This window comes from Haliotis rubra, unplaced genomic scaffold, assembly GCF_003918875.1.
Source record: "Haliotis rubra isolate DU_JTF1 unplaced genomic scaffold, ASM391887v1 Scf360, whole genome shotgun sequence".
Classification (NCBI taxonomy): domain Eukaryota; kingdom Metazoa; phylum Mollusca; class Gastropoda; order Lepetellida; family Haliotidae; genus Haliotis; species Haliotis rubra.
In genome coordinates this window covers 669,039-681,714 of record NW_025767036.1, presented here as the reverse complement: position 1 = coordinate 681,714, position 12,676 = coordinate 669,039, and the positions used below count along the sequence as shown (strand labels likewise).

The window sequence follows — 12,676 nt, the reverse complement described above, 5'->3', positions numbered from 1 at the left end:
CCCGTTTCAAAAAGCTCTCTGAAGGCTAAGATCTCGTCGCATTCGTACCTCCTGTGTTATAGCATAGGAGGTACGAATGCTACGAGAAACGTTACGTGATCTTAGGCTTACGAGAGCTTTGTGAAACGTGGCCCTTGTTACAACTCAGTTGAAGTTAAGCAACGTTGAGCTCGGACAGTCCCAGGATGGGTGACTGTGTTTGGCAGCTTGACTACTGAGAGTTTCTGGGACTTCGGTCCTGCCCCAAGACGAAGCACATGTGCCACATGTGGTCTCACCTTAGGCAAGTGAGTTTGTTCAGTATTGCTTCTGTTCACCAAGCAGAAAGAGGGTACCCGGTGGGAGAAGTCATGTAACTAACAACCTTCACAGGTTATCCGGGTTATCCGGGTAATAATGTGTTTGCACTTTGAGCATGCACCTGTGTGTGGTAAAGGCGAGGTATAAATAGCCATCATTATAAAACTTCATCAAAGACTTAATATAGTTTTAGTGCTTACGTTGCTGTGTGAAATGGGCTTGACAATTGTTGTAACTATTGCATAAACATATATTTTTTCAATTCTTTTCGGATAACTGAGGTCAATAGAATTAAAACTGACCGAAATGGTTGCTATATATGTGAGATATTTTGAGTTGGGGTAATTCAAATACTTGTGTTAAATCACGTAGACTCCATTTTGTCAGCTATTAATCCTGAAGGACACACACTATTGCACTCACTAACTTCCATACATTTTTCACAAAGCTCACCGAATCGTGGAGCCATGATTGCTGTTTATGGCATCAGTGATGTCGTAATTAAACGTCATTCTTGGTTAGGAGAGTGCAGTCTTTCCTTGTTAGGTGCTGTTTATGATATTATATATAAAGGTGTTGAATGCATGGACTTTATAGAGTAACAGAACAGCTACTGAGGAGCAGACTGTTTCACTCAGCAATATCCCAGTTACATGGTGGAGGTCTGAAAAATAATCGATTCTGAACCATACAACCCAGTATCAACAGCATGAACATCGAACTACGCAATTGTAATACGATGACATATGTCAACCAAGTGTTTCTTTTGAGGACTGATTTCCAGTTAGTTTCAACTTGGGTGGGACGGTGGGGTAGCCCAGTGGTTAAACATGGGTACAATGTGTGAAGCCCATTTCTGGTGTCCCCCGTCGTCATTATACACTGATATATTCACTCTTGCCATATACATTTTTCATTCCCCCATTCGACGAATCGTTCCTCTAAAAACAGATGGATTTCCGACTCAAACTCTTCTGATCTAAAACTTACTTGAGAACTTATGAGACTCGGAAGCACCACTGTTCCCGACTGATTGAGGTACCCTTCCTGCCGAAGCCCGGAAACGTTCATTGTCTACCTTATCACCTATAGATGCAAAGCTAGCTCCAACAGGCAGCATCTTCCAAGGCGCCATGCATTCTAGACACACATTTGCAAGTGCCTGACAATTCAACCTAAGTTACCTCAAGCTTAACCTACCTAGTTGCCATCGACCTAGACATGACACTGACCAGAGAGTTCTCTTTCAACCTCAGGTTTTTTCTCTGCGGGACAATTTGAAACCTCTTGTGGATCACCGGACATATACTAACAACAATGGTCAATCAAGTCGACACCTGGGAACGGTAACTTATCGATATGACCCATAACCACCTATCCTTGAACAAACTCAAACTGGAGAATTAACCTTTGCAGCACACTTTGCATTGCTTTGGGTGAAAATCATGATCCATAGCTCAGTGTTACTGGTGGTTGCTTTACAAGCGTTGGGCACTGCACTCCCAACAAACTCTGCCAAGCTTCTGTATCCCTAAACACAGGCACTACCATGGGACAACAAGTTTTACCCTTTACCCTCACAAATTGTGCCTTGACAAACATTTCCCCTCCCATGGCGTACATGTAGGTGTATCCCATTAAAGTGGAGAGCTGTAATTCCTAAACCCTACATTATCACTCTTTTAAACAAATCCACTACCACCATGTTCTATAAACCCTGATTAGCCTGAACTCATGCGACATCAGAAAGTTTTCCTACACAACCATAAGAGTGAGTGCGTGCGTGAGTGTGGTTTTACGCCGCTTTTATCAATATTCCAACAATATCACGTCAGGGGACATCAGAAAGGGGCTGGGTTAGGCTACACCACCGCCCTGCACAGTTGTAAGAAGGTGTACCTAATATTGCAACTCGGTTCGATGTCTACTTCATATCCTAAGTGACTCCCTGAACTATTTAATACCACTGTTCGTGTGTATACATTTACCATTACGAATAATAAACACTGTAAAAGACAACAAAATGAGAAAGCTACATTCAGATAGGGACTTACAATGTTGTCCGCTGAACAAAAGAACCATATTCGTCAGTCGAAGTAGTTTGCTTGTATCACAGTGTTTAACGAACGATTACGTCCTACTGGAGTACAGTCTCACGCACATGAAAAGTACATGTTATGCGATATCAGTGTCCTAAAGGACACCCGTTATTTGAAATGAACTGAACGCAAGCATATAGTTTATCACTCATAAAACAAACAATCTCAAATGTATGCATATTAAACTCACCCTGTTGTTTTCACACAGAGCTAGGAGCGTAGACTTCTTGCACTGACCCTTGTGCTCGTCGGGTTTCCCCTGTGCTGTAGTTATTTAGCAAATTATACAATATTGATCTTTTGTATCAGTTGAAACAATAACAATTTCCTCGTCACAGGTTTCGATTTGAGATATGAACACATCATGGGTCAAATAAATCTATAACGCGATCCTTACCTACTACATGTGTTACAAGCATAATGTATTTAAGATACAATTACATTTGGCAGTATATCTTCCAATTGTAAGCCTGTATATTGTACAAATATAAAAATGTGGATAAAGGTTGACATTGTTCGAACAATAGATGACCAGTGTACATTGCTGATATAACGCTTTCCTTACTCAATGTAGAATATCGGTTGGTTGATTTGTTGTTTAACGCCGCATGTAGCAGCATTCCGGCTATATGGCGGCGGTCTGTAAAACAATCGAGTCTGGACTAGACAATCCAGTGATCAACAGCATGAGCATCGATCTACGCAACTGGGATACGATGACACGTTTCAACCAAGTAAGCGAGCCTGACCACCCGATCCCGTTAGTCGTCTGTTACGACAGGCATTGGTTGCTGAAGACATAGTTCAAACAGAAAACTATCATTTGCAAACCATAGTAGTATCTTGTAATTGTTTTAGGATACCATAGTTCCACGAGAAACACGTTGGCCTCATGATGCTTGAAAATGTGTAAAAAGGACTAAATAATACGGGACTAAGTGCACGACCTTGGGGGACTTTGCTGGTTTCAAAATATGGACATTTATCAGATACTGGTTTTACTTGACATCGGAGGATATACTTTAAATATACAGAGTACAATTTACCATGACAATCTTTACTATGAAGATGAAAAAAAAGAAAGATTAATACTTAATATCAACATAATCAAAGTCAGTGACATGCGCTGTAGACTTACGCTGAATATTTGTTTAAGGATATTAGACAAGAGATACCTGTAACTGGTGGGATCACCTGTTCATCGGACTTGAATAACGGTATTATCATGTCCACGTTCCACGTGACCGGAAATATGGTTGTGTCTTTTTGAACAGTAAAAGGATATAATATAAGTCAGCGATACAGCAGAAGAACATTCTCTGAGCAGATGTAAACTTCTTTCCGCCCTTTGTGTCTCCGGTTTTCATTGCATCCTTTAAGCGTTTTGCGTACCAAAGAGGACGGTATGGAATAGACGTTGAATTAATAAAGACTGGGATTAATAATAACAGATGCATGTCCAAACTCATGATGAAAACAAGGTGTTCCACAATGAAATTAAGCCCACCAAGGTTGTTGGACATAAGACATTCGGCAAGTCTGCCCAGAGTCGATCATTTAAGGAGATATATATATATATAGATAATTTTGAGAGTACCAGATATTTAAATTGAAAAGGAGCCCCGGTGAGATGGCAGATTCAGAACCCGAGGAAGTCTAGTCTTGCTTCATTTTGAGCTTTAGCATTGAAGGGAGAACTGGGCAGTAGGAAAACTAATGTGGTTCAGGAACTGTGAGACAGACTAGGGAAACCGCTGCACCATGTGTCTATGAAGTGTGTGGAACAGAATAGCAATCCTAGGGATGCCTTCGCCTGGATGAAGTCGACTGCTCTTACAAGTGAAATAGAGGGCTTTTTGTGTTGCTGTCACTTCCCACTCGCAATCGCGAAAATGTGATAGTCAGAGAGTGAGTGAGTGAATGAGTGATGAGCAATTTTACCCTGCTTTTAGTAATCTTCCAGCAATATCACGGCGGGGGACAGCAGAAATGGGCTTCACACCACATTGTACCAATGTGAGAAACCCGGGTCGTCGGCTTAATGAAATAACCACAAGGCCGCCTTGTAAAGGCAGCAATTATTCTGTCAACACACAAAAGGTAGGCATACCAATGACTTGCCACGAGGATGTTTTTAATAGCAGGCTATGCAAATCTTACAATACAGTATGCTAATTAATTCAGTCACGTGATCATGTCTTGTTAGGATTTTCTGCACCTGCACTCAGTCAATTATGTTGCCAAAACATGACAAAATGGACATAATGTGACCTTTTGACCAATTGTAATTATGATGTTTTGTCTGTTTCCATTGGTATGCAACGACAACATTGGGAATGTGTTTTGTGTACATTTAGATGGAAAAAAACAGAAATGAGGTCTCATACGTCAAAATATATCTTCGATTATCTGTGCAAATACATGATCTGTTTGGCCTATACAGTGGAAGCCCTCTAAACCGGCATTCGGTGGGACTGGCATAGAGGGCGTGCCGGTTTAGAGAACGTTTCCCTTTTCGACCTGCGAATGATCTTCCGTGTGCCGCTTTGAACTGCTTGATGTTGTATTGCGTCTCCCAACGTGCCAGCCAACCACTTGATGCCTTAAACTCGCTGACATGTAATTCTGAAGCAAACTGAATAGCTTTCTCTTTCAAAATTGGGCCAGAAATGGGCATATTGTAACTGCTTGCAGTCAAAAAACCAATCATGCGTCAGTGTGTTAATTTTGTCCAATTTATTGTTTTCGCTCACACGACAATTCATTCATAATTTACAATCAGCTAATCAACAGGAGAGCAGAGATATCGATGCCGGTTCGGAGAGCGTTTAATTACTGTACAAACAGTCAATTGGGCGATCTTTGTTGTGCCGAAATTCGGAATAAACTGAATCCGGATTAGAGGGCGTGTAAATGATAAATTAGCTACCTTCTGCCGTGACCAAATGCCGATATTGTGAGCATGCCGGATTGGAGCGCTGCCGGTTTAGAGGGTTTCCACTGTACATGTGTCAAACTCAGTTATCATTCATGCAAGGGCAACTTGACTCCTTGACTACCGTATGCCGAGTTTCTCATTCACACAGGCATAATCTTTTGTACACACAAGGAAATTAAACACATTTTATCATCTTGTTATCAATGAGACATCGCAATGAACATATTCCAAGCATTTTGTCCTGTTAAACATTTTCATTTGTTATCTGGAAATGCTTGATAATCTGTATATTTTCAGGTATATTAAGGTAATTGACCAGTTATTAGTTTATTGTGTTTGATTGCATGTGAAAATATTAGGATATTTCTGCAAACAATATTTTATGTGTCACTTAACAACTAGCTTGAAATATATTTTCTCGAATTCACTTTCTCCATTTTACACACAGTTTCTATTATTTGATCCATATCCAACGTTGTTTTATACCTATTTGAACAATAACCAACCATTTGCCAGTCCTCCGCTTGTAATGTATGTGTGAACAAAGAATAAACAGAAATAAATATATGTACTTTTAAGACACAAAATAAAGGACAGAATCATGACATTTTACTTTTATATTACTTTTATATCAGTCGAGTCTCTATACAAAACCATGCAAACCATTATCATAAATATGTCTGTGGTCTAACCTTAGGCAGGCGTCTGTACCTCACCTTTAATATTGCTCGACATTAAATGTAAACAACATATTGACTTGTTCAAAGTTTTTTTTTTTATAATCCTGAATCTTCAGATAAATCGTCATATGAAAGACATGAGGTTGTCTCACTACTCTAATTTATTGCAAGTGCTGGCTGGTAAATCAGTGAATTGTCTATTTGATGGTTATCAGATATCGTTATACCCGAAGCTGATGTTAGACATCTTGGCTCTATTACTGTTTTGATATTCTGATTCCTATGTTTAGGTTCGTAAGGAGCGGTAACCGTTGGTAGCCATGGGATGATTGCTTCTAGACTAATGTTTCACCCTTCCAATTTTTACATTCTGATTCCTATCTCAACGGAAACAGGTTCTCAAGGAACGGGCACCGTTGGTAGCCATGGGATGATTGCTTCTAGACTGAATGTTTTACCCTTCACGTTTTGCATCCTCATTTCCATGTCTAAAGAAACAGGGTCGCAAGGAGCAGACAGACACCGTTAATAGCCTTCGCATGACTACTCTGGGTAGTCTGTTGAGGCGCCAAAAGGAATTTCATGTAATCATAAGACAACATGGCACTTTTGGTGGTGGATGTGTTATATGGTTGGGGATCAATAGTACTACCACTCTTGTCTATTGTCCATGGAAGGGTCACTTAAAAGTACTACCTGGACTACAACCAATAACTGTATTAACGTCAGCTAATAATGATACTCTGGACCATGTTTTGCCTTTTAAAAAGATAACGCTCGTGCTCACCGAGCTCGTACCGAAACTCACTGTCTCAGCAGCAAAACATTACCAGAAAGCAACGGCAAGATATATGCTCTGACTCTTCCCCCTCCCAAATAGAACACTTCAGGGCCATGGTCAAACGAACATCAATGACCACACGCTAAGACACTGGTGAAGACGCTGCAACATAAATGGACATTCCGACAAGGCTGCTCAAATCTTCATTGGGAAATCGATTCGCAGCATGATACATAAACGAGCCGTAAGACCCACCACTGATACAATCATGTAAACGTTAATGTTTTGTCTTTCTTGATTGTTTAAAAAATGGTGTCGATTGATCAAATTCTCTTATTTGGCTGCGTGTGTGTCGCAATTTCCTCATAGCATCAGGCATAAAGTAGACTTTATCTTTTGAGCCAATTTGATCTGTTTCCTGTTTAAGACAAACACAACAAACATATATCAGCACTATCATTAGTTACGATGAAATTGTGTGGAGTCCACAGGGATACCATTGTTCTGCCACCAGGATGTGACATGACCTTGACTAGATACGTTTCAGAGATGAGGAACTGAAAGATTACAATTGCTCTGGTCGGAGTGCATTAATAACTTCAAACACCTGGAAGTGTTCCTGATATATTCATGGATGAGGAATTAATAGGCATACAGGCCCGGTAATTAAAGCTGGGCAATATAATTGCCCCAATCTTATCGAGGGAAATTTAACATGTATGACTGGTTGAAGCGCCCTCTCGTCGCTCAGGAGACTTGGGTTCGATTCCCAACTGAGTGACTGAATATGGTTTTAGAATGCTTTCACCAATATTCCAGCTATATCACTGTGGGGTACATCAGGAATGGGATTCACAGATTGTACCTATTTTGGGAATCGAACCCGGGTCTTCAGGGTGACGAGCGGACGCTTTAACCACTAGGCTATCCCATCGTCTCGGAGGGCAATCGTTGATATGGATCAATATTAATGTTACTTGGTTAATCTCTGGATTGTCAGGTCCAGACTCGATTATTTACAGACCACCCCCATATACATGGAATATTGCTGAGTGCGTCGTAAAACAAAACACACTCACTCTCTGTACAAGCTACACATGTTACAACATTGGTTGCGCAAGGCCAATTATATTCTGCCTAAAGTATTTGACAAGCATTTAGAACTTTGAAGACCACGAATAAGTTACACTATTTATGGATAACAATTGTTTTCATGCTTTGTGATACCGTTATAAAATACTCCTCGCTCCTTCATCAGGTCGATGCTGAATAAATGCAATCTGTTGACAGTGACATCACGTTGAAATACTCATAAAACAAGGATGTGACATTATCTCACACTGATGCCTATCATTTCAGAGTTTGTTCAGGGGCGGTGGGGTAGCCTAGTGGTTAAAGCGTTGGCTCGTCACGCCGAAGACCCGGGTTCGAATCCCCACATGGGTACAATGTGAGAAGCCCATTTCTGGTGTTCCCCCGCCGTGATGTAGCTGGAATATTGCTAAAAGCGGCGTAAAACTACACTCAGTCAATCAGTCAGTCAGAGTTTGTTCAGGACATGAAAACAAACAATGAAGTTTCCGACCCCTTGTTGTTTACTCATAGTTACATGTACCCAAATGAAGGAAAATTGTGTCATGAAGTAACTTCCACAACATTTCCACGGTGAATAAACCTTATTCTGTGTGTGGCAATGACCTACGATATTTGAAACTACTATCTCTACATCTAGGAAATCAAGTTTCAAGTTTCAATAAATGATCAAGCTACAGCCATCAATTTATCACAAGGGTTATTTTATTTCAATGACACGTACTTTTCAAACAATAGGCACGATGAGCTAGCCTATTGGTTGACGTGTACTCTCGTTACTGAAATGAGCCGGGTTCGATTCCCCACATGGGTACATTCTGTCAAGCCCAGTTCTGGTGTCTCCCGCCATCTTATTGCTGGAATATTACTCACTCACTCACTCACTCACTCACTCACTCACTCACCTTTCATATGAAACCTGTTACACCAGTAGATGATTGCCGACGACAACGAGGAGGATTCTTAGTCAGGGGTAAGAGAAACACATGGGTACATTCTGTCAAACCCAGCTCTGGCGTCTCACCATGTTATTGCTGGAATATTGCTCGCTCACTAACTCACTCACTCACTCACTCACTCACAAGTGCCACCAACAGTTCCAAACATAATAACAACATGTCGTTCAGGTGCAATATTTTAATCCTACAAGTATCTACAGAACATTTCACATGTAGAAGTGCAATAGATGCAAAATCCATGTACACATATATAAGAAGTTACAATGATAACTTAAGCAACTTAAGCAACACACAATGTAGCAATAATATGCAATTGGAAACATATTTCATCCGAACATTAACAGAGGGAAGTGCAACTTGTATGATATACATGTATTGACAATAAAAGAGATTAATTTTGTTTTTTATTTGTGGATCGTGTTCATTCTATTCATCGGTGGATACATTTGAAGCAACATCAATCTCTCTTTGCTGAGTTAAGTGACGTGCATGAGCTGTTGGTACAACTAGTTAAACGATTCATTTAGGAGATAAACATCATGTGTTGGCCAATTTCCGGGCGTTATTGAGTATTTGAAGCACGGCAATTCATTTGGGTCCGACGGCATTAGCCGGAGGTTTCAAATGAAATATTACCGTGTTCCAAATACTTAATAACACACGGAAATTGACCAACACATGATGTTTGTCGACATTGTTAACACAAAAGCAAATCAAAAGGCCCACATGAGTTTTACTGTCTACACTCATTGACATCGAGTGCTGGTACGGCAGTAAAGTGTCATCAGCTGGCAGTTTCAGCTGGTTCCCATGGTAGCATCTGGATCTGTTCTTTTGTGACGTCATTCCGACTTCACGTCGCAATATGATTTGAATGACGTCACCACTGCTGACGACGCAACAATACAATTGTGTGCGATATTGTGTACGTGTCAATACGCAGTGAATAATCTTGCAATTTCCGGGAATCGAATACCATTCGATCACGTTTTTCAACCAGCTGCAGCTGCTTCAAATATTACATTTTTCATTGTATTTTTTGTACCTTGTCGGGGATACATGCTGGTACGTTTCAGTAAGTTCTATGCATGTCCAAGTCTAAGGCGTCTCAAAAGTTCTTTATTCTTTCAGACTTCCAATAAGATTTCTCCAGAACATCACCTTCTCTCCTTCAAGTGGGTATTCTAAATAAGAATCCGATTGTATATGATACAATATTTCCACTGGGATTTGGTTGGTTGGAATGTGCTCCATCATAATAATCAGCAACACGTCCCTACCAGTAGACACACTCTCCATGTGAGCCATCTGAAGCTCGTGGACACACCAGGAGCTCTTTAAGAAATGACTGGACAAGATAACCAGCGTTCTTCTACTAGTTTTAACAGCTTCAATGATATTGTGAGCTATAGGGCGACCAGCGGTGAAGTCCCGCTGATGGAAGTTCAGTCTCATGTCTGACTCTTCCTCTAACTTCACCAGGAGCTCATTAACAACAAAGTCACGATCTTCTTCTGCGAAGGAAACAAAGGCATCGTAGACGAACGTGTGGTTGGATGAGTGTGTCGTACTGTATCTGTGACGTGCTGCATAATAAACATATTTCAATTTCCAACGAAATCGATACAGTAGAGAACAAATAAGCACACTAAAAGTAACAAGGACCACTAAAGATATTCCAACGAACAACCCAAAATGCACAGAGACATGTTGACACCAGGATGTTAAATCTGCAACAACCTTTTCCAAGTTATCAAGTTCCACGGAATGTCCATCATCATAAATGCAAACATAATCTGAAAGATTTCCAAAGAAAATGGCGCCTTTAGCTTTAGCTTTCATCATCCATGACAGAAACCAAATGTTGATGCAATTGCAATGGATGGGGTTTCCAGATACGTCTACCGTTATGTTGTGATCATCCGAGAGTTTGTCAAGACTGGTTGTAAACGTTTTAGTTAACCAGTGTATTTGGTTCCCGGAACACTGTAAAACACTTAGGTTCTTCATGTGTATTATATCAAAGTGTAAGGCATATATCGTATTCTTAGAAATGTTTAGCACTCTCAGTGATGATAGGTTCGAAAAAAGAGCGTATGAGTAGTTATTTATGTAGTTTGCTGATAGGTCCAACGTTTGAAGTTTGCTTAGAGCACTGAACATGTTACCATTGGAGATATTCCCCAGAACAGTTCCCAAAAGATTGTTGGAAATGTCCAAATGTTTAAGGTTCTTGAAAGACCCGAAAAATTGCGAAGTGGCAAAATTTGCAATGTTATATGATAGATTTAAGGTTTCAAGTTTTTCAAATCCAATAACATCGCCAATCCACTCTGTAAACAGGTTCCGTGAAGCATCAATTTCTGTCATGTTGTTCTCACCAACTTGAACTCTTGTGATATGAAAGTACATTTGTGACCCTGAAAAATCTAGTTTCTGTAGGTTTGGAGGTAGAAGAATAGTAAAAGGAGGATAGGATGAATAGACATCATCAACGTATACAGAACTAAGGCTTTTAAAAAGAACAGGCATGTGTTTGAAATCATCCAATGACGGAAACGGCAGTCTTCTATTGACATAGCCTCCAATATCGACCACTTCTAAACCAAACAAAGATGGAATTTCGAAAACGTAAGCACCATACTGAAATCTGCTTCCTTTCATATATATATTTTTCAATGATTTGGGGAAAAGGTTCAGTGCGCCTTCCTGAAACATTGTCACGCTGTTACTATTCGCATGCAGTTCAGTGAGACTGGTATTTTGAAGGTTTTCACAAAACGGCTTTTCAATGACAACACAAACCGCGAATGGACTTACTATTGCATCAATGAATAACCCTTCAAGCGATGACGCTATTCGATACGTAGCATTTGTAACACCATTGAAAGTTAGCTCATGATTAGACGAAAGATCTAAAGTTTTGAGATTGTCTTGATGAGCAAAAGATCCCTTTGCAATATAGTGAAGATAACAATTAACAAGTTTTACATGTTCAAGATATGGTAAGTATTTAAACGTTTCCTCTGTTACACCATACATGCCACACTTGTTTCCTCTACTCTGGATTGCCAGATGAGTTAGATTTTTTAGCTTCAAAAACCCTGATCCAAATGTTTTATTCCTTAAACCATCAATATACAAAGTGGTAAGAGATACCAGGTTTTCTAGGGCATCACTTGGGTATTCCAGTATGGGGTCACATGTGACAATGTTGTCATTTATCATAAGGATTTTAAGGTTTGACAGCTTGTGAAATAATGAGGGGGAAAAAGCCTTGTATGTTAAGTTATTTCCCTGTAATGACAGATTCCGTAGGTTTGGCAACAAGTCAAATGCTGCCGTTTCGATGAGGTTTACATTGTTATTTGTCAAATCTAAACGCATCAGTAAAGTTAGATGTACAAAGGAATCATTGTAGAGTTCTGTCAACTTGTTTCCACTGAATAGCAACTCTTGGGTATAATTTGGAAGGGAAGGTGGTATCCGATCCAGGCCTTTGTTCCTGCAGTCCGCAGTTCCATTGACCATACACTTGCAAGGTACACATGGGTGTTGATTGAATACCATATCAACCACAGTAACACTGGCAAGAAGCATCTGTATCCACACAGCATTATTGAACAGGAGCAGCATCGTCGGTTAGAGGTGTTTTCCTACGTTAAAATGAAAACAAAACTGTAGATGCAACATTATCAACTCGAACTCATTCTGACCCCTTCATTCTGAAACAAGAATGACTAGGATCCACAACAACCATGAGAGCTGATTGTGGTGGTGTGTGGTCCTATGCATAGAGCTCAGGGTCCCGTTGCAAAAAGCTCTCT

The 12,676-nt window shown here is 40.2% G+C and overlaps 1 protein-coding gene across 3 annotated transcripts in view; it reads right to left on the bottom strand.

Moving 5' to 3' along the window:
- Positions 1-12,676, bottom strand: part of LOC124285459 (toll-like receptor 4) — a 43,150-nt gene that overhangs the window by 2,677 nt on the left and 27,797 nt on the right. For 2 of the 3 annotated variants that reach the window (XM_046721691.1, XM_046721692.1), the window contains exon 2: positions 9,772-12,505. In XM_046721691.1, coding sequence (XP_046577647.1) covers positions 9,969-12,485 — 2,517 coding nt within the window. In that variant the 5' untranslated portion in view covers positions 12,486-12,505 and the 3' untranslated portion in view covers positions 9,772-9,968. Of the gene's footprint in view, positions 1-9,771; positions 12,506-12,676 lie in introns of those variants that run through there. The other variant, XM_046721693.1, reaches the window with a different exon arrangement.